The following is a 23,656-nucleotide window of genomic DNA, read 5'->3' as shown; positions in this document are numbered from 1 at the left end:
TCTGAGGAGAAAATGAAGCAGAAGTACAGGAGAAACTAAATCTTTGGAGTGACAAGTTTAAAAAATGATCAGTAACACAAAAATTGTTGAAAATATTATCAACAAGAAAGGCACATTTTTCTGGAGGGAACTCGCTTACAATCTGTTTCTAACTTCAAATACCTTGGAAGTATCATTTCATAAGATAACACTATGAAGCAAGAAATACTAAATAGGGCTCAAAAAACATCTCAATTTTATTTCTCAAGTGAGAAATCTTCTATGGGATGATAAAATGCCCCAGAAAACGAAACTGACCACCTTTCATACTTACTTCATTCCAATTCTCACCTATGGACTCGAAACCTGTACTCTACATAACAAGAACAATAGTAAAATTCAGTCAACAGACATGAAATTCACCAGAACAATGAACTAAAAGACCAGGAAAGAAAAGATTAGAAATGAAGCAAACAGGAAGGAGACCGAGGGTACAATAGTTTGGATATGTTATGAGGATGGACAGATCAAGAACTGCAAGAAATTACTTTGACAGAGAAGTGTAAGGGAAGAGGAAAAACAGGGAGGCCAAGGAGTTGATGGATAGACACAGTGTAATCGGAAGTCAGCAAGAGGAATGCCAATTGGGAGGACACAGAGGAAGAGAAACTATACTTTGACAGAAAAAAGTGGCGAGCGCTTCTACACCACATCCTGGAAACTGGAGCTGAAAATGATGATGATGACTTGATCTGTCACTTGTTTATGCCTTTGTAAACTGTTACACTTGTAGTAACAAGCTTCCAATTATTTTATTTGGTTTTGCCAAACCATCAGTTCTTTGGAGCAATGACCACAAGCTGGATGAGCATGCACTTCCGGGATGAACGCAGAGCTGAAATACAAGTTGGTCAGAAGGATTTGGTTTTAACGGAGACAGGCTGTTTTTATTTTTCACAGTTTTAATACAATAAGATGACAAATACAATATTTACACTATTTTCCAGTACATCTACATAAAAGGGGCAGAGACATTGACAACAGAGTGTTGATCTCCTGTCCACTAAGACTACGCACTAGTAGGTACCCTACAACACTCGTCACCCACTTTATGGACTTTATGGACCCACTCACGAGGCTTCAGTCTCCTAACACCAGGTGGAAAGTTATCAAATTCTTGTCTCCAGGTGAGGTATATTTCATTGCAAGAAATCCAAACAATTACTCAAGTTCTACATGTACCTACTATTTCATTCCTTTTTTTTCTCTCCCCCCTTGTCCCTTTGACTTTCTACATAATCTTACCAACAATCTCTTCCCTACCTCCATGTTATCCTTAGTTATCTCCTGATCCTGATTCCCTTCCTCTGTGTCTTTATTAATCCCTTTTTCAACATTCTTTTAATTTTTCATGGAATATCCCTGTCACCTTTCTTGAGTCTGATCACCTAGTCATTTTCTACTTCTTGTCTATAAGACAAGAAAACATTTTGGTTGGTGGAACCTTTTCTTGGTATATAACAGCACACTGTGCAGACCAACAAGGATGCCATTTTATCAACAGAAGAACAGTTAATTTCTGCACAGACTGTGAAGAATCAATCTAAAATCAGAAAATATTTGTTTACGTTCTCACCCTTCCCAATTCATTCAATGGTTCATGCTCTAAAGGCAAGTCACTCTAGCCAGAGTGCCTATCTTGAGAAGTTTTTTTTAGGTCAGTGTAAGAAGTACCTGGAACAAGTAGATCCCTTCTTCTATCTAGGAATAAGGACGTGGATAACTGAATCCGTGCTGCCCCTCTAGCTTTTGGACGTCTCACACATTCTGAATAAAGATCTACGAACATACACCAAACTGGTGGTGTATCGAGCAGTTGTCGCCTCCACCTTGTTCTGTCCACATGAAACCTGGACTCTATATCCTTTGATATCAAGGGGGAGTGAATTAATGGAGAATGCTCGACTGGATGCTGAGATTAGTAAAAGGATTCAAGCTGGAAGTTGTTTCTATCATAGTGTAAGAAACATGTTATGGGACAAAGATGTGCCAACGGAAGCAAAGGATACTATGTACAAGATGTATTACGTACCCATAGCAACTGATTCACAATTAAGTATTTATTTACTTTCCACCTAGTCGAAATGAAGAAATCCTGATAATTACTTATAAATTGATATTTTTTCAGGAATTATTAAGAAAAGAATATTTATTAGGACAATTTCTCTATGGAATATTGTACAAGTGTTTCCTTGATGACTGCTTTCTATTGTAGAAATAATTTATATATTTTCTCTTGAGTTATTTGTTTGTTTTAATCTTGTCAATCTTATGTTAATTTTAAGGACACTTCCTCTAAAGCATTACTTTGTCAATTTTATATATTTTTCATCTAAACAGTGTTATGTGGCTGAAGATGTTGATAATATACGAAACATGTACCACTTTTGACCTTTAAAATTACCTTAAGCAATCATTGTATCGACTAGGTGGAAAATAAATAAATACTTAATTGTGAATCTATTGAAGTGCGATACGGACCATGAAACTGATTTTATGTAACCAATAGCAACTTACGGAGCAGAAACTTGGACAATGACAAAGAAGGATGCGAGTCGAATACAGGCAGCCGAAATGAAGTTCTTGAGGAGTATGATACAGAAGAGTAGAAGAGACAAAATAAGGAATGAGAAAATCCGGGAAGAAATTGGAGTGGAAAAAATGAATGATAGAATAGAGAAGAGCCGACTAAGATGGTTTGGGCACATAAAGCGAATGAGTGACGAAAGAATGCCAAAAAAGGTGATGGAAATGCAAATCCAAGGAAGGAGAGGCCGTGGACGACCACGATTGAGATGGAAGGATACCATCCAACGCAGCATTATAGAAAGAAACCTGGACTGGGACACAGTGTTGGAGGAGGAGTGGTGGAAAGACCGAAGAAAGTGGAGAGGAACCATATTTGCCCCTACCCGGCTACAGGTGGATAAAGGGAAATGATGATGATGATGATCAAGAAATTAGCAAGCTTCCACCAACAGAAGCTCAGATCCATTATGAACATCGAATGGGTCAACTTCATGCTGAACACGGCAAAGATGAACTGTATACAACAGGGATTTCCAACCGACAGCCCAAGAGACCAAATTCTGCAGCCCGCAAAAGGCTGTTGAAAAACATATTTTCAAAAAGTACGAAAAAAGTTATGAAAAAAATTCTTCATAGCGTGTTCAAAAATGCTTTTTTTTTTCATACCCATTACAGACCCGAGTGAGAACTAATTCATTCTTTAACATTTCATTGATTTTTAAAATTTAAATTGAAAATATGAGCCCTCACGAACAACGGTATTACGTCTTAAATGAACGACAGCTAAATTCTCCTTTTTTGTTTTCACTACACATTGTCTATAGGTTATTCTGTCCCCTTTTTACCATTTGCTAATATTAATTCAAATAAACTGAGTGATGGGTGCTCTTCTTTAAATTAAATGTTTCAGGGTATAATAGATTTTGTTTATTTTCAATAGTGAAATTGTAAAATATTGTCTTGAGGAAAGAAAATGATTTAAACCTTTGTTTCAGTTGAACTATGCATATTATTTCATACAGGTACGTCAGTTCTCTTTGCAGAATAAAAAAATAATTAGCTTATTATCCCTTTCAGACCGTACGCACAATTGTGCTGGTTCGTATTTCATTTATGTCTGAGTGTATTTGATGATTTCTCACCGACCCATCACATAGATGGAACGACATGGGATATGTATGTATGTATGTATGTATGTACGTTGGCGCTAGACCAGACTGCAATGCTTGTGCGGGACACGTAGCATGTGGTTCAGTTGTTTTTATTCAATGCTTGACCACCAGGGTGCAGGAAGAAGAGTTTAAAAATACAGTTCGTCAGCAAGATGGCGGGAAGCAGTAATGCCAAAAGTAAGTATTTATTTATTGCAATCATATAATCTAGAAGCTTTACTGAATATCAGAATGTAATCAATGAAGTGTGTAAATTGTTTAGTGAACGTAAATGGTGAACTTACAACATTGTACGTAATACCATGAGGTTCTGAATGTTGATATGCACAATTGTACGGGCTAGGTTTCCCTATAGGCAATGCATACGGGAGTGCTGGGTGCTGCCACCAAGAGGACTGTAAAAGCAGAACTCATACTCTACATGAGAAATCTAATGTATAAGATTTTAATTGTTTTAAATCATTCCACACTGTAAAACAGAACATCTTATCATGTACATATGTATATTCACATGTACTGAGTTAATTTTTTTGTGTTAGTAGTGAATTAAGTTCTGACACGCACAATTGTATGGGTGCTTTTTTCAAGATGTTAATTTTTATTTTGTAAAATAAACTAAAGATACAGTATATGTACTTAAGAGTATTTTAGACGGTTTTTGATGTACAAACAAAAATTCACACCTCCAGTTCTCTTCAGGTCTGAAAGGGTTATTAAAGTGAGGCCTATGATCATGGCTAAGATTTCTAATGAAGCCCTCAAACCGTTAGAAGCTGGAAACCTCTGGTGTTGTTCACCAGCTCAGATGGATGGAGAGACGACAGACTTCCTCGACAAACCCTGCAGAGTGAACTTAGTATAAGCAGAAGGTTGAAGGGCTACAAGGATCAACTCGGGAAGACTTTGACGAGCGCAAACTATTGATCCGTGTACTTGGTGTGCCACGGCTGGTGCATAACCACTTCAGCCGCTGTTGTACAAATTGAATATTGAAGACAGACGTAAATTATGCCAGGCCCAGGCATGTGCTCAATCTTCCATTTGATGTGGTTGCATTGGTCTGGTAATCCAGCAAAGACTTCTAACTACATAACGAAAGAAATGCACGAGACATCCAATTAATCTTTTGAGTTGACAACCACAAAAATGCAACGGAAAAAAAAAATCATAACACTTGGATGTTTACAAAGAATATGAATTAATAAACAAAAAATTAAGTTGTATGTTCTAATAAATCATCTCCTTCCTCTAGTGCTTTTCTCATGCACTGGCGGGGTTGCGGGCATGAACTGCGTCACATAAGTGGCCTCAACCCTGCTTTATGGCTGGAAGATAGGAAACCAGCCCAACATGTTTCTGTTGTGAGAAATACAAGGTTCTACAACTTATTTTAGAGAGCAAAGGGGTAGAGGAAGAAGCCTTGGCAATACGGAGGACTGGTGTATAACAAGTGTATCTTGTCTGGCCTTGGATGAACAATCATAGCCCTTTTCATTTCAGACGGCCCCAGGTTCTATTCTCAGCCGGGTCATTATGGTGGGTCTCCAGTTCCCTCCTCTGCTCTTGACATCTATCTTCAGTTGGACCAGCGATCGTTTCCTTGGTCGTCCAACAGCTGACTGTCTGCAGACCTTAGTCTTTCTTCTAGGGGCTGCTCCACTCCCAAAGACAATCTGATATTCTTATTCCTCGTGTCGTGTTTTCTGCATGGTGCAGGCCTGCAGTTCATTAAGGTCTCTAGTCCACGATGTGCGGGTTTCTAGGCTATATGGGAATAAGATACAATTGATGCAAGGACATCTTACTAATCAGGGGTATCTTCTTGTCCCAGATCAGGGAGCGTATGGTTATAGCCACTCTGTTCTTACCCTGCTCACACTCCTGTTTGAGAGTATGCTCTCAAGGTACCTTGAAAATGGTTAATTCCATTGGCCTGGGCACTCGGTGTTCGTACTGTTTGCAATATCCCTGCAACCCACACACAACTCTATCCTCCACCATGCAGTACCTTATACACGGCAGGTGCTGTCCATCCTCGTTGGAAGGTCTGCCTTACCAGGGCTGTACCTGGCTACAAATAGCCACAAGAAATCATTATTATTATTATTAAACTGTATCATGTTGTGGTCAGTTCAGGATCATCCTGCTACTATATGTGACAGTCTGCGACTGTCTGGCTGAAGGTCAAGCGACCGTTACCAAACTCGACAGCCCAAGGGAGGAACAATGGCTAGTCGGAGGAACCCTCCCTCTGGAGGCCAGGTGAAGCCTTTGTGTAGGAAATGACACATGAACTCACCAAAAAGGAGAAAATGGTCAATATTTTGGATGGCAGAAGAGGACCCCAATCCACCAGCAGATAAAACGCAAGAACTTTCTCCTGGCAGCAACATTTGTACTTCACGAAGCGGTTGCAAAAGGCGTCTGTACTCCCGAGAAGTTAAACCTGGCAGTAGGTGACCCCACCCACCGTAATAATAGTCTATATATGAATGGCACTTCTGAACTTGTCTCGAGGAGTGCATGAAGGATAAACCTGGACTGGGACAAACAAAATGATGGAAGAGGAGAGAGGAACGTGACGAAGTGTCATAAATGCCGCGATGCAGCAGGAGCTAAATAAGGGGTAAGGAGGAGGATGATAACCGCGTTGTAGAAAGACCGAGAAGTATAAACTGTAGTGATCGCCAATGTCCAGGAGACTGGGGATAGTACACAGAAGAAGAAATTATAATGAACGTAATTGTGAAATACATTTAAAAAATGTAATATTTCTTAAGTGTTATGTTGGCAGTGTAAAATATAGAATAAGGTGTCGTTGAGTGTTCTGATTACGTACTATCTTCAAGCTGCAGATTGCAAGTAATTCTCTGGCAATATCGAACTGTTAATTGTAGGAGACTGTCATCTGAGTGGGTCACACGGTTGACGAGTAAAGGTACATTCTTATAAATCTCCATCCACCCTGACACTCAAGAGGATACAGTATTTCAAGTACTTCTTCAGAGTACTGAATGACGTGCTGGTTATCAACATGATATACAATAATGTTCATCTTATCTTTTTAACATATCAAAACATGTATTTTACATATAAACACTACAACACTGAGATCATCTTAAATGAATTTTACATAACATACAGTCTTTATATTGACTCTCACTCTGCAGGTTGCAAGTGACTAGAGCGAGCGAGCAAGAGGGCGCACAAGCACTGTATACAAGAACAAAGCAGAAGAGAGGTAGATATCAAGTAATCTCATTTAAAATAGTACATCTATTGGGGTCCAGGAAAACAGATGAAATGAAATGTCGTATGGCTTTTAGTGTTGGGATATCCCAGGACAGGTTCGGCTTGCCAGGTGCAGGTCTTTCTATTTGACTCCCGTAGGCGACCTGCGCGTCGTGATGAGGATGAAATGATGATGAAGACAACACATACACCCAGCCCCCATGCCATTGGAATTAACCAATTAAGGTTACAATCCCCGACCCGGCCGGGAATCGAACCCGGAACCCTCTGAACCGAAGGCCAGTACGCTGACCGCTCAGCCAACGAGTCAGACAGGAAAACAGATAACATGCCTCCAAAAATCATCATAGGGGTTTCTCCTCAAAGATGACTTAATTCTTCATTGCCCACAATATCATTGATCATATCGTTGGAAAAGTCTTAATTTAAAGTAATATAGAGAGAAATTCACACATCTAGGATCTGTATTGCAATTTAAGAATCTCATGTTTGGGTTGTTCTTCATTGACTTCACAGTAAAGAAAAATATGTAATTAGTCCTCTTTGGTCAATATAATAAATGTGCCTTAAAAGGAAATTTAAAGTAAAATCCTGTAAGACACATCTATTGTAACTACTGGATGAAATGGCGTGTGCTAAAGAGGAGCTGTACATGACAGATAGATGCCGGATAAGGAGTATAAATCTATCATCTGCCCTGTTGTTCCGTAAGGCTCCGAATGTTGGACCACAAACAACCACCGTACGAGAGAGAAATGTTCTGCTGGTTGCAAGATTGCCTCTGAGGAATATGAAACCTTAGAGAAGCAGTTTCACTGGTGTGGCCGTATGATGAGATGAGATGAGTCCCCCTTTATACATCATTCTATGACATTGAGGAACACAAAAGACGAAAAGGAAGACCTATGGGATCTGTCTTACAGAAAGAAGGGGTAGCATAAGATCTAATGGTAAAAACAAACAAAAAAAAACCAGGAGGACCATAGGTGCCCACTCCAACTTAATTAAGGAGAGCCTGATTAAGTGGCCTAAATAACTGACACAGCTAGGTGTTATGGCAACGATGGGATAGGAAAGGGCTAGGAGTGGCCGTGGCCTTAAGGTACAGCCCCAGTATTTGCCTGGTGTGAAAATGGGAAAGCACGGAAAACCATCTTCACAGCTGCCGACAGTGGGGTGCAAACCCACTATCTCCCGGACAAGCTCACACCTGCACGCCCCTAATCGCACGGCCAACTCACCTGGTCTTTGAAAAGTAGGAAAGATCATAACATGAACATAAAGTTGGAATTCAAGAGGACAAATTGGGGCAAATATTAATTTATAGGACGAGGAGCAAGGGATTGAAATAAATTATCAAGGGAATTGTTCGATAAATGTCCAAATTTGTTGAAAATATTTAAGAAAAAGCTAGGTAAACAATTTATAAATAAATGTAAATATGACTGGGCGACCGCCCTAAATGCAGATTCACTGAAAACTGATTTTCACCCCATTCATAGCAGGTACTGGCTGCGTAAGGAATTACATTACTAGCATCGCTTACACCTCGGTCAGTTTCAGACTGTCACAGCCAGAGACAATCAGTGTTCTAGCCCATACCAGATCTCACCAGCAAAGGCGGACCCTTACAAATAGGAGGGACTATTTCTTCATAAATAAACCTTGAATTTTGTTTGATCACTCTACCAAACACATCATCTGATTTCCTGGCTCGCACTAAATTATAAGAAAAACTTTAAATGAGTAACAGCTTAAAACTTGTATCTGCAAGTCTATAAAACAACTGCCACCCTCTCGCTTGCTGCCAAGTAACATGTCACCAACATTTATTATAAATTATCAGGTTAGCACCGGTATCATCTTCAGAAAATGAGGCTTCATGATCAGTTCCTAACAAATGATTCTCAAACATGTTCTGGGTACTAATCAGCTAAATCTAAAATTCAAGCCAGTATATAGACAGTTAGGAAGAAACATGTACATAAGGATGAACACAATGGCAGATCAGTATGTGAGGAGGGAGCAATAGAAAGTGGAGGAGGATAATCACTACATATAAATCCAGGGTGAACACACAGTCTCTGTACTCTGCGCTACAGCAGGTGCAATATGGGAGGCACTTGCAAGCATCAGTCGCCAGTCTGAATCTCACTGCAACACCGTGTTTTCCTATGTAAAAGTTCTGGTTCCATCTTAATGGTCGTGCAAACAGTCATAACTCTCGCGATTGGTGTGCAGAAAATGCTAATGGTTTTTAATGAAGTCTCTCATAATGTTAGGAAGATTGGTGTTTGGTGTGCTGTCAGTGCAAGATGAATAATTGGGCCTATTTTTTTTGAGACGACAGTAAACACAGAGAGGTGCCAAGATGACATTTTGACACCGTTCTTCCATCAGTTGATGGAAGAAGAAAAATCGCGTGGGTGGTTTCAACAAGATACCGGCCTGCTCATACAGTAGAAGATTGCCTTTTTTACAGTCTTGGAAGTGTTCGTAGACAGAAGTCATCTGTGCTGGTCTATTTCCCCCTCGTTCTCTAGATCGAACAGTGTGTAATTTTTACGTGTGGGGTAAACTGAAAGAAAAAGCGTATCGAACAAATCCTCACACTGAAAGGAAATCAGAAACACTGCAGTGGCAGAACTCACTCGCGTCAGCCAGAATGTGGTTACCAGATAATCCATGAAGGACGACACTTCCAGGTAAGATTTCATATAAGATTGTATACACATTTAAAGCAGGGTGGCTGCGCGTGACATAAGTTCGGCTGAGGCAGGGTTCAGAGTACGAACACCCTGTAGATAGGCTCTCTCCTCACCAATCCCAGTTCTTCTGTATCCATCTCTTCCAAGCCTGCGACAAGCTTGTTTCTGCTTTCTGGCTTCATCAGGAAGGCGGACATCAGCACTCGTTGACAGATCTTCTGTTGTCATGTATCCGCATAAGTACAGGAAGAGGAAAGAAACATAACATAATACAGGTGGTTAAAGATTAGGAACACCGGACAAACACAAAACGAGAAAAGAATCCCAACTACATAACGTAGGTATTGGAAAGGAACAAACACATGTCAATTCAAGTCAACCCTTCCTTTAACTTGTCACCGAGGCAGTAAGGACCGTGTCCCCAGAACTAGCAGAAGCCTCAGAAGATGCTACCGAGCGTGTCCAACACCGGCAGCTGGGAGCAGGAATCATGAAATGGAACATGAACGACGACGGCTTGATATAGGTACAAGTTCATGCAACATTAATTGAATTCACACTCAATGACACAAAAAGTTGACAGCGATCCAGTAAATGTTTCCTCTTGCTCCCACAAGACCAGATCACAAACAGTAACACAAACATACAGAGACAGTTTTCAAAATCCATTGAACAGATCAAAGGTTACTACAACTGTAACGGGTCAGGGACGAGGTGAGATGAAATTATACGGCATGTTTTATGGCCGGATGCCCTTTCTGACACCAACCTCAACCCAGGAGCTAATGAAGATGAAATTAATGATTGCAAAGAAATTGGGCGATGAGAAGGAATGAAGGAATTGGCTACTCCCAGCAACCAGTGTTTGGCATCGAGTATTTACTGCACGGAACATTCTTACAAAAGTGAGGTCTACAAGCTGCGTCTTTGGTCAAATCCACATCCCAAAATATATACACACACACTTTTTATTCCTGAAACAAAAATTCTCTGGCACAGAAACATGTATTTGCAGCGAAGAGGCGCTCTCAATTGTGTGTTGTTTGCATTCTTTGGACTGACATTAACTTTTTTAAGTACCTTCATCAACTGTACGGAGAGATGGCTTTGCTATTGGTTTTCAGGACAGACATACAGGCTGAAAGTAGGAAGATTTAAGCTGTACGAATTGGTTCCTATGGAAAGAAGGCGTGGCCACTGCAGAAATTCATCGGCGCTTGGTGACACTGTGGAGAACATGCGCTGTCACGGGAAACAGTTTACAACTGGGTGGAAGGTTGGAAAACAGGACGCAAATTGGTGGACAAGGGCGTTATCTGCAAAATGCTGCTTGCCAAAGCTGATTTACATTCACAGTCCTAGAAGAAGAAGAAAAGATGAAGACAAATAAAAAGAAGAAGAAGAAGAAGAAGAAGAAGAAGAAGAAGAAGAAGAAGAAGAAGAAGAAGAAGTGCATAGTGTTATATGAGTGGACCATTTTATTAGTTTAAGATCTCTGAAGATGAGAAAAATAGACATTATGTAATAGCTATATTTCAATTGTTTAAGCAATGTTTTGCTAATAACTGAACATCTAATAATTTTAATGAAGCCACTGGAATTTGCAAGGGCTGACTGGCCGAGGCGGTAGAGGTGGTGGCTCAGTTCACACGGAAGGACACAGGTTCGATTCCCAGTCAGAAAGTCAACAAATGTATGAAACAAGAGTTCTACTTCCAGAGGAGCACATGGTCCTGATATTCACTCAGCCTACAGTAAAAATGAGTACCAGGTTAATTCCTGGGGGAAAGGCGGCTGTGCGTAGAGCTAACCACCCTACCCCACCAAGGGCCTTCATGGCCTGTACGGAGATGACTTTGCTATTTAGCATTGCAATTTGTGAAATATTAGTCCAATGAAGAAGAGAATCATCTTTTCTTGAAACATGTATGATTAAGTGATTAGTTCTGACATGGCGGACTCAATATCTCCTACTTTTTTCAGTGCAGTGCACAATATTGCAGCAGGTATTGTTTTATTTTTGAATCATGCAATGTAAGGTATCATTACAATGTAGACTGAACAAAATGACCGCCGCGCTGCTCCACGCAGTGCTGCTCGTTGTAACAATGTTAGAAACAAACCCTGATCTTACATCACCCACATCGTATAAAGCAGAGTCGGGTGCACTGTATTGTTGTCGACACAATAATGCAAAGGGTGTTCAAAACATCTGGGATGTCGGACAGGTACTGATTTCGGTACCATGAGTATTGCCACAATGAAGTAAAATACGGGAACAACAATTGGTGATACGTCAGAGATTGCATTCTTAAGATGGCATATCTCTGGGCCAAAGTGATGTCAAAATAACGGAACAGTGTTAGAAAATCTGTGTAAATATGGTTGACAAGCGGCTATCGCAGCTCTTCACTTTCTAAAGATTTATGTCCGGAAAAGGAATCCAGAAGAAGCGGAACATCGCCGGATGGCGCTTGTCATTTGAATACGTTACAAAACCATTCATTTGATCCTAGCAAAACTTGGGTAAAGCCGATCGAGGATGGCCTCAATACACAGCCTTTTCTGATGCCATGCCCAGAAAATAGTTTTACGTTACGCTTGAGATCCAGCAACACCCACAGCAGCGCATCGTCCAAGCGCTGACTGTGACGGAGCGCTCAAGACAAAATACATGTTTCTGCGTCTGCCACAAACAAGCTTTGTTCCCCTGTCTTTTACTAGACCAAACTCAGGGTATCACAACTTGCAAGTAGAGATGGACCTGTTTATAACAGATCTAGTTTGCTCATGTTTGTCTTAATTTCTGGCCATGTAACACATTCTTTTGCTCCTTAAATAAACAATCACCATAACTCACTTATGAACGGGACTTTACACAGAGACCCCAACAACACAAGCTCTTTTAGTAAAATCTGAGAAATCCCAACCTCCATAACTTGACTCCTCAACGATGCTTTGTACAATTCAAAAGGAGTAACTCACCTTTCAATACCAAATCAACAGCTGCAAATTAATTCTTCAATTTATCCACTTTGATACTCATCACTTTTCAGTGTCTCCCAGCAAAATATTTTTCTCTCAAGCTCTGACCTTGAAAGTCAATCAGTTTGCACAGGAAAACTAACACTGCTAACAGCTTCTTTGGTCGTCTCTACACATAGCAAACTCTCAATTATCCGGGTGCGGATTATCCGTACAGTCTCTCGAGTACTGTATTCTGTTACAATTACCAAAAAAAATTTCATTTAAAATGCACGATTGTTTTACTGCCGGAAGACACTACAGACTCTATTCCCACCGTCAATCGTCCCTGAAATATTTTTTGTTGTTTCTCATTTTATCTTCCCCCCCCCAAATCTGCTTTTATATCGCACTGACACAAATAGGTCTTATAGCAATGGTGGGATAGGAAAGGCCTAGGAAGAGAAGGAAATGGCCGTGGCCTTCATTAAGCTACAGCCCCAGCATTTGCCTGGTGTAAAAATGGGAAACCACAGAAAACCACCTTCAGGGCTGCCGACAGTGGGGTTCGAACCCACTATTTCCCGAATGCAACCTGACAGCTATGTGACTCAAACCACGCGGCCATTTGTTTGGTCAATTTTATCTTCAGCTGAATGTCGTCACTCTAACCTCGCAGCCAATTTCTTGTCTATATCTTTGCCAAACCATTTCCCTAACAGCTAAATGTAGATAATTTCAAACGCCCCTAAAATCAAAAGTAAAAGACAAAGATTAAATTTTTTCTGGGACGGTTCTCTTTAGAATTATTTCTCTGTGTTGATAAGAAGTGAAAGCATGCATTGTTGATTGTCCTTTTCTAGCCACCGACAGTTCCCTCTAAAATGAATTACTGACGACGAGCGTTAATATAACATGAATCAGTCGAGTTTTAACCCGTATCACATTTCTTGTTGTGAATTAAAAACAGAAACAGAAAAAATTCTTTATCTTTTAAGCAAAATCACTAAATTATTGATGAAATTATGTGAAATAACTCTTTGATTCAATAAGGTTAATGAGAGGTGGTTTAGAAAATCAAGTATCTCATCTAATAAAGCAAATTCTCATGGTAAGAGGACTTTCAACTTCAGAATATCTTGAACCATACACAGTTGGTAACAGGTAAAGATATTATCGTGATTGCCGTTCTTCTTTCCCTGAAATCAGAATATGGGAACTTTGTGGAAGCTGCAGTGAAGACGTTATGGATCGCTGTAAGTAATGTTGATCGTGAGAAGTAATTTTGAACGAAGCGTAATAAAATACCTGACAGAAGAAAAGCTCTGCCTCCGAGCAGTATTGAACTCTTTTACAAATTGATGTGCAAATCATATATGTAGGCTAGGCCCTGCCTGTTAAAGTGGAAGGATGAAATTTTTCAAGCATCCATGCTTTGATATGTGTAATATACGTTCTTAGCAGAAGAATACCTCTCATTTTTATTACACATAATGTAAAAATAAAATGTGGTGTTTTACTGCAAATATGCTGTCAACTATTTTGTAGTTTAGACTTTTTATTGCTGACAAAAGCAAATAAAATTTAGCGAAATTACTGACAAAAATTAGCGAAAAAGATGACCAAAATAACCTTTAAAAATGATGAAATTGGGCAAACATTTTCAACACAAATAGGTAATACATTGGGCTTTCAAATGTCATACGTAGCATGTTTTGTACAGTTTCCAGTAAGAACACGTGTGTTTGTCACTTATCCGTGCAGTCTCAGGTCCACACTAACCTAGATAATAGAGAGTGTGCTGTACTTCATTAATTTCTATCTGACCTGATATTCCTAGCAGAGTGTTGTGTGTCCTTCATATCGTTACATCACAAATTTCCACACAAGAATTGTCTCTTTCTGCACAAAATTGTCTTTATGTCTCAAGACCCTACGATATGGCTGATTAATCATGAGCGGTTAATTGTCAGTACTGCAGTACAGTTCTCTGACATGACCACACTATGCCTCCTGATCATTCTCTTATTCATGACAAAATTCTGATGATGGCTAAGAAGAAGCGTATCAATGAGTGGTTGAGGAGAGGCTAATGTATTCTGTGAAGCAGAACAAGTAGCAAGTAATTTACAAGACGTGACTCTTCAATTACTTGTTTTGACTTGCTCTTGTGTCAAGTCGGTCTATGAAAACCTGAGAGTCCATCCCTACTTGTAAGATCCTCTTGTGTTTAGACAGACAACACAACACCCACCTGTCACTGAGGAAACTCTTCTCCAAGGTGTGCTGAAATCTACCTTCAAAGTCATGTATGCAAAATTAGTCAGGCTGTCATGACAAAGTAGTGTCTCATGGCGCAAAGCAGCATATTGGAGATTTGACGTGCATCACGATTGTAAAGACAAAATTATAATTAAACCACTGGATGACTTTAAAAGCTTAAGTATGTTTTTAGCAATGTAGGCCTTTTGTTTGAGACAAGAGCTGTTGCCATTTAACAATCTGCTTGAAGCAAAACAAATACTAGACATCTAGGCTAAAGGAATAACACTCGGCAACAACACAATAATTTTCTCTTCCTAGTTATCTGATGTTGATCCAAGACACAGAGGTTTTTGGTGATAATGGCTAAGGTCTGGGAAGGAAGTCTGTATGGCCTCAATTAAGGTACAGCCCGCCTGGTGTGCTGACAATGCGGTTTGAACCCACCATTTCCCGACTGCAAGCTTACATCCTCATAACCTGTACCACATTTCTTAATCACTTGGTACAAACAAATTATTGGAATTTTTGACAATCCTCTTGTGCTTTAGAAAATCATGAATTAATGCTTTCCCTGTCTTGTAAGTAAAACTGGGATTTGGCATTGAGCATTTCCCTGAAGTTAGGTGATGTGCACTGAAGTAGGCAATCACAGATAGCCTGTGGTACAAACCTACAACCCCTTCTATCCCAGTGTGTAAAATACTGTATTGTTTCTCTTCCTTCACAGACCCTTTCTACAGATTGTTCTTCAAAGCCTTAGATGATGATAAATATCCAGATAGGAGACAACATCAAGACTACATGCTAGTGAACTAGTGCTGTGTTGAACATATGAATTATTGTTTTAATTTTTTTTCTAGTTGCTTTACGTCGCACCGACACAGACAGGTCTTATGGCGACGATTGGACAGGAAAGGCCTAGGAGTTGGAAGGAAGCGGCCGTGGCCTTAATTAGGGTACAACCCCACCACTTCCTGGTGTAAAAATGGGAAACCACGGAAAACCATCTTCAAGGCTGCCGACAGTTGGATTCGAACCCACTATCTCCTGGATGCAAGCTCACAGCCGCGCACTCCTAACCGCACGGCCAGCTCGCGCGGTTCTATTTCTTTCACAAAATCTATACTTCTGTGTGTGACTTATATAAGTATAGGAAAGGAGCTAACAGGTGGCCAATCAAGAGAGAGAGAGAGAGAAGAAAGGAAGACACATAATAGGATGAACACACTGATCTGCCATTGTATTCATCCTATTATACAAGGTATCCAAGGAGGAATGGCCAATATTGAGGGACATGACAGGAATGATCATCTGAAACAAAAAAAACTTCGTAAGGACGTATGCCCTATTCTGAATGGATACAGAACACATTTAACGTACAGTTTGTTTCTGGGTTAGTGGAGAGCACGTATATGTTTTATCCACCCAACCTCTTTGACGTTTTGAAATGGGTACAAGTTTTCCGCAGGTAATGTTTGTCAAGCACGTGATACATGTGCTGGTAGTAGGACTACGCTGCAAAATTTCTGTTCCTGCACAGGTTGTTGAACTACACAGTCAGAAGAATAATGGGAATTTGGAAGAATACCTGTTTCACGCAGTGTGCTGAAAACTCTGATAAACACTCTGAGATCAGGAATTCGATATGTCGGAAAGCGCCGATGGTATTCCTGAACAGCAGCAAGAGCACTAAACATACCCCATATCTGCATATTCTACGTTAGTGTACGTGTGTAGCGCGTGTACAAACACAGTTAACCGATGCTTCTCACTGATACGCACTACTTAACTCACGACACACCACGGACAACTGCGTGTTCAATGGGCTAGTTTAATGGCAGAAAGACACCCCGAGCAAAAGAGGTTGAAAGAAATGAGGTAGGTTGTGCTATAATAAAACGTCAAAGAGTTTGGGTGTGTAAGACACAATCGTGCGCGCCACTAGCCCAAAAACAAATGTACATTAAATGTGTTCTGTTTCGGAAACCATTCGGAATAGCATATATGTCCACATGAATTTTTTTGCTTCAAATGATCGTTCCTGTCATATCTCTGCATATTGACTATTCCTTCTGGGACACCCTGTATGTGCCCCTTTCTTTTCTTATCCCCCCACCCCCCAACTCAATTTTTTGCGTGACTGTGATTTAAGCACTCTAATGCATAATGACTGATTTTTTTCTCTGCTTGAATAATTGGGATTTATTACGCTTAGTATGTTTTGAATAGGAGTATGACTCGATAACCAACAAATGCAAATGCCATTGTTTTCAAAGCTCTTAAACTATACAGAACAGAAATGCATACACAAAGTTAAAATTATGTCAATCATTCCAAAGCACTATCCACACATTCTCCAGATGTCACACATTTGTATCCTATCCAGCATGGTTGAATTTTTTTTTAAATGTTGGAAACAGTCAACAGCTCTTATCTCAATGCTGCACAAAGCTATTCCATGTAAGCTGGTAATCCTAACTGCAGCAAACTTTGAAATACATCTCAATTTTCCTGGAGAAGGCTTCCTAGTTACAAAAGTCAATACAATACCAGTCTTGAGCTTAGTTTGTACTGTGAACGGCATCCTTCATCCCGAGCCTGAACTTCGAGGACTGAAGAAGACGGAACGGAGCGTAGGTGGAGAACTTGCTGGACAGAAAAGGAATGTAGAAAGCTCGAAAGAAGCGGTTCGACCTGCAAGAGAATATTTGTTACAAAAACCTCACAGAGCAGTGCTGGTAATTCAACCTCGCTTAACAAAACTACATGTGAACAAAAATAGATTCAATGGATGAATTCTGAAAATGAAGGAAAAATAAAACAAATAATTTAAAAAAGTCAAAATGGTAACACATCAAAAGGGAATGCAATTCCCTTAGCAACAGAACACTTGAAATTTAAACGTAGTTCATTAATCCACTCTCACACTTGAAGGGAATCAATTGTAATTGAGAGATTTCCCACATCAATTGACTATTAGACGCCTTTTCTTCTCACTTTTACAACCAAATATATGTGATAACTTCAAATTCTGTGCAGCGAACATATGACTTCTAGGCCATAAAGAGCTATAAATTGTACATGTAAACATTCTACAATGTTCTTTAAACAAACCTATGAATGTATTTGAGTTATACTGGCTATTTTTACTGGAAGGCAGTAAAAGTCAATAAATGGTGAATACAACTTTTAGGCCTACATATAACTTAAAAGTTTTAATTACTCTTATATCACGTCATTCGTTACATCTCATTAATTCCTCTGATGAGGTAGAAGTCAGGAAGGGCATACGGTTGTAAAAACTTACTACAAAGATTCGTCTCACTTCATACTCGATCTCGTGTAGAGAAAAGGGATAAGGGTATCGTATTATCATATTATGCAATATTAATACAAAATAAGTTAATGGCCAGTCATTTGTCTCTGTCAGTTGAGCAGCAGGCCTACTACATAGTAAACCCGAGTAAACCTAATTACCGCTTTCATTTGAATTATCGTCTTGTGCCGCCAACTTCCCTGCTACCGGCGTATCGTCATTCCAAGTGACATCATCTTCACTGCCATCTCATCAGCAGTCAACCATGAAGCATGCACTGCACTCGAGAGCTTCGAAGTCCCATCTTTTTTAACCTTTTAAAAATAGTTTCGTTCCCGATTATAGAGTACAAACAGTGTGAATCTATTCTCAAATGGTTTCTGGAAATGGTCTCTGATATTCTCAGATGGAGTATGTGCAGCAGGAGCCACTCCTTCTGAATAAAGTCGTGATGTAGAAAGCATGCCAAATCACCAGCTGCTGATAACTAGCATATGTTACTAATTGTACTTCCGAATGTAATACATAACGACTGGAAGCATTCTTTTGATAACTGCGGATGTTGAATGCCAGACTCTTTTTTTTAAGTATATTTCATGCTTGTTCTCTACATTTGTCACATCAGGATTTACCTCAACAGCTGTAAATGAGATAAGAGAGACCGCATTGTTTAGGTTACTTATGCATTTGCCCGGATAGTGTCAAAGTTCCACTACGGAAAGAATAAAAATAAATACCGTAACAGGAAAGTTTGCCGCATTTATGGATATCTACAGGTGTGGCGCTAATGCGTTTTATCATCATGATGTTCAATTTCGTACATCGTTGTCTCCATTTTTTATTAATGCATTCTCTAGTATGTTTTGTTTGGCGTCTCCAAAAATCATTAAAAGTAAGTGGGGACATAAAAGATCATTATTATTATTATTATTTGTTAGGTACGTTGGAGAGTAAAACAACTGTTGTGATTGGATTGTTTTTATCATGTTTTAAACCTACTTCTCTACCAAAAAAACCTATATTGGCTCGAGTTACGAGATATTAAACGATCACTTTGTTAACGATCACGCCTGCTATATTAATAACAACAACCGTGAATATTTTTTAACCAAAGTAAACTCGTTTCCTCATCCCGCGGTGGTGCAGCTCTTTAGACAGGGCCCCAGTGGTAGGGAATTGCATATACCATTTTTACCGCGAATCAAACCTTCCTGCCATTCGTAAATCTCTGGCAATATGGTACTAGGAATCGAACTCAGGGTCCCGAGAATGGCAGCTAACTGTGCTAACCATTACACTGGTGGACATTCTTAACTACAAAACACAGACACATATACATGACTGATGCGTGGGTCAGACACGAAACTATTCACCTATTTGTACGACGTTATCAGAGCTGCAGAAGGCCTACGCTACAGAGGCGGACATTTCTTAACTATGGAACACAGATGTACCGCATGACGTTGACGCGTTTTCAGTGCATGGGTCGTACGTCTGAAACTACAGTTGAACCTGCTTTATACATAACTCTGTTCTACGTAATTCGTATTTGTACGTACTTTCCTTTAGGTCCCGGCAAAATATAATTTAAAAGCGTGTTAATTAAACCTTATTTATACGTAATCCGCTGTTATACATATTAAGTGCCAGTGAAATATAACTGAGTTTTGCGTAATTGTAATGATAATGTGCTTTTTAAAAAGAAACTACTATATTTACGAAGTTTCCTCTTTGTCGGCGAAGGCAGAAGTAGAGCGAACACAGAGTTTCACCGAGTGACATTGTTGACCCTTACTTACTGGCGACTTAACAAAGGCGAGTCCCCTTCACTCCTCCTCTACCTTCGTCGTTTTTGATACGCCGCCAAAGATTAAGATACATTATAAGCAAAGTGGGCGGTTTTGGTGCGGAAACAAAAGAAAATACAGTAAATTTGTTTGAATATGAGAATTTCTTTCATGGGAACAACGGAGAAGTAAAATGTCCACGATGCCGGTATCTGGTGTTTACTGTTGAACAGTAGTTTTGTCATTCAGTTGCTTTTGATTAGCCATGGAGAACAGAAAAAAGGAAAAGTTATACGCTATTTTGGATGAGTTCTTAAAACTGGGTTCAAAATCAGCAAAGCGCAGCCGTCAGCAAGAAGGAAGGTACGTAGATTTGGAGAAAGCACTTTTCACATGGTTCCAGCAAAAGCGGGCTGCAGCTCTACCAATTAGTGGAGACATGCTGAAGTGCAAAGGCGATAGATTTAGCTAAAATGATGAGTATCACTGCTGCTTTCAAGGCTACATCAGGATGCTTGCAAGGATTTAAAGATCGTCATGGAATCACAGGGAGAACAATTTGCGGTGACTCAAAATCTGCAGACGACGTCATGGTGCAACACTGGAAAGAAGAGGTTCTGCCGGGTATCGTAAGCGATTATCAGTCTCCAAACATCTACAACTATGATGAGACCGGCCTATTCTATAATCCCCTTCCTAATAAAACATTAGCTGAAAAAGGTGACTCATGCCATGGAGGGAAGAAAAGTAAAATTCGTGTAACAGTACTTCTCGCCACCAATGCCGATGGATCTGACAAACTTCCTCCACTTGTGATAGGAAAATCAAAGAATCCGAGGTGTTTTAAGGGTGCGAAAACAAAACCTAAGGAATATAAATCCAATGGAACAGTGGTTGAAAAAACTGGACATTAAAACGAAAAAGAAACAGAAGAAGATCCTTCTTCTTATGGATCGTTGTGCAGCACATCCACCTCAAATCGTTCTGGAGAATGTCTGAATAGAATTTTTCCCTCTTAACTGTACCAGTGTTCTACAACCGCTTGATTTGTGCATCATTGCAAATTTCAAAGTGCATTATAGAAAAATGCTAGTTCAACATTTAATAACACTGAGTGATGCAGGAAATGAACCTCTCTTCATTAATTTGCTATTCGACTGCCTGGAAGCAGGTGTCATTCTCCACAGTCAGAAACTGTTTCCGCAAAGCTGGTGTCTTACTAGAAGAGTCTGCCTCTAATGATGATTATGGGGATGAAGTTTCGTCTGGCAATGAGCTAACACTACCGGTGGGTGTAGAATTTGATACTTTTGTGCATTTCGATGACTGTCTGGCTGTATGTGGAGAACTACCGGATGAAGTGATTATTGCTGATGTATGGACCAGCTACAAGCGATAGTGACATTGGAGATGGAGATACAGACTTGAATCTTGATACCTGAACTGAGTGAAGTGTTAAGTGGAATCGAAGTGTGTAGGCGTTACATCAGTGCGAAAAGTTGTAGTGAAAATGCTTTGAATTCATTACTAAGTTTGCTAAAGGAGGTTTATACTCTTAATGCAAGAAAAGTGAAACAAGCCAAACTATCTGATTTCTTTAAGTTCAAAATAATATTTCCTGTCTTAATGTATTTATTATTTGCAAGGATTTACACAAGTAGGTCTATTTTATTGGTTTTTCAGTAAATATGTGATGTATTGCATAAGTCTGATGTCTAAGTAATTCTGAGTTACAAGTAGTTTTTTCTCTTCCCCTTGATATACGTATAAGTCAGGTTCAACTGTATTCACAAATTTGTGCGACGTTATCAAAGCTGCAATATGACTTTACTCGCTTCTAATGGGAATCGTTGTTCTTCTCTGACGAATTACGTTTGGGGGCTTGTATACGAGATTTTTTTTTTTTTCATTTTCTTCGTCTCGAAAAGCCAAGGGAGGGGTATAATACCTGAGGGGCTCTAATACACGAGTAAATATGGTATTATTGTCTTGTCTATATCAAGAACAAACACATAATTAGAACAATTAGAACAAACTTAGTACGTGTTCGTCCCTCTGTATGGGACATCTTGAGTTATAATGATAGTAATGGGCAAGTTGTTTAACCCTCTTGCACTCAGCCTATATGCAGGGATTTGCTCGAAGCAGCTCAAACTAATTTTTGTGACTTTGCACTCAAGTTACATATTAAGATAAAATAAATCACACTAATATAGGAAACTATTAATTGGTACACATACCCCGATAAAAATTAAACCAGAAAATATAAACCCACCTGCACCAAAAGAAGTTGAAACAGTGTTTAAGGAAATGAAGAACTACGAAGCGTGTGGAGAAGACTAGGTTTTTGGAGAGATGTGCAACTCGGACATCCCTCCGTACGATATTACAAAAGATTTGGATATCAGAAAAATTCCCAGAACAATGGACAACAGCTATAATTAATCCAACTCATAAGAAAGGTGAAAGATGTAATCCAGACAACTATGGAGGTATTTCCATCCACGACTGTATGTATAAGATTTTCTCTAAGATACTATATAATCGGATTAAAGAACAACTTGATCAAGAGTTAGGTGAGTACAGGGAGGCTTCAGACCTTGGAGAAACTGCTCTGAACAAATAACTTTGAAGCTACTCATGGCATATTACAGAAAACGAAAACAAGCCCATTTCAATAACGTTTATAGATTTCAAGAAAGCTTACGACTCTATCCACAGACCATCATTATTAAAAATTTTAAGACATTTCAGACTACACCCAAAGCTAATCAAATTGATTGAACTTACTCTAACTAATACAATTTCTAAAATTAAGTTCAGAGGAGAACTTTCTGAACGATTCTTGGTAACAACTGTTTTACGACAGAGAGATGGATTGTCACCTCTTCTTTTTAACTGTGCACTAGAGTGTGATATGAGGGAATGGTACAAGAACAACTCAAAAAATATAAAAATTGAAACACAGAACGGTCTAGGATTTGATGATGATCTAGCTCTTCTGGACAATGATATTCAGGAAACAAAACAACAAATAAAATATTTACAGGAAATAGCTCAAAATATTGGTTTGAAAATTTCATTTGAAAAAACAGAAATTATGTTAACTCAACTTCCGTTTGCAAACAAACTTCAGCTGTGAGACCAAAAAATTAAAAATTATAGAAAAATTTAAATATTTAAGTGAAATAATCAAACATAACCTGAACGAGAAACCAACATGGCAAAACAGAATAAATAAACTGGTTACAACACAGCATGTTACCAAGAATACATATAATAAAAAGCTTCTCTCAATAGCAACCAAATTGAAACACTACAAAACAGTCACCCTACCACAAATTACATATGCATGTGAAACATTAAAAAAAAAAAAAAAAAAAAAGAAACGAATATCATTCTTAGGGCATCTAATACGGTCACCAGAAAATACAATCAGTAGGAAAATTATGTAAGAGTAAGAATAATATTAGATGGATCACAGAACTTAAAGAAGACATGACAGAGTTACATATTACAACAGAAGAGTTAAAATACAAAACAAATAAAATCAAAACACAGTAGACTACAGATGAAAATCAACAAGCAGAGAATACGGAGAGTGATTACATTCAGAAAGGATGA

At 39.2% G+C, this 23,656-nt stretch overlaps 1 protein-coding gene across 1 annotated transcript in view; it reads right to left on the bottom strand.

Annotated features, from left to right (window-relative positions):
* Positions 1–923: 923 nt before the first annotated feature.
* The window catches only part of Alg9 (alpha-1,2-mannosyltransferase Alg9), a 121,884-nt gene continuing 99,151 nt past the window's right edge, over positions 924–23,656 (bottom strand). Inside the window, exons 13-14 of the mRNA XM_068230367.1 lie at positions 17,480–17,623; positions 924–11,058 (exon numbers count right to left, since the gene is read on the bottom strand). Coding sequence (XP_068086468.1) covers positions 17,491–17,623 — 133 coding nt within the window. The 3' untranslated portion in view covers positions 924–11,058; positions 17,480–17,490. The remainder of the gene's footprint in view (positions 11,059–17,479; positions 17,624–23,656) is intronic.

Source organism: Anabrus simplex, chromosome 14 (genome assembly GCF_040414725.1).
Source record: "Anabrus simplex isolate iqAnaSimp1 chromosome 14, ASM4041472v1, whole genome shotgun sequence".
Lineage (NCBI taxonomy): Eukaryota > Metazoa > Arthropoda > Insecta > Orthoptera > Tettigoniidae > Anabrus > Anabrus simplex.
The sequence above is the reverse complement of the archived record's forward strand: the minus strand, read 5'-3'. Positions and strand labels throughout refer to the sequence as shown.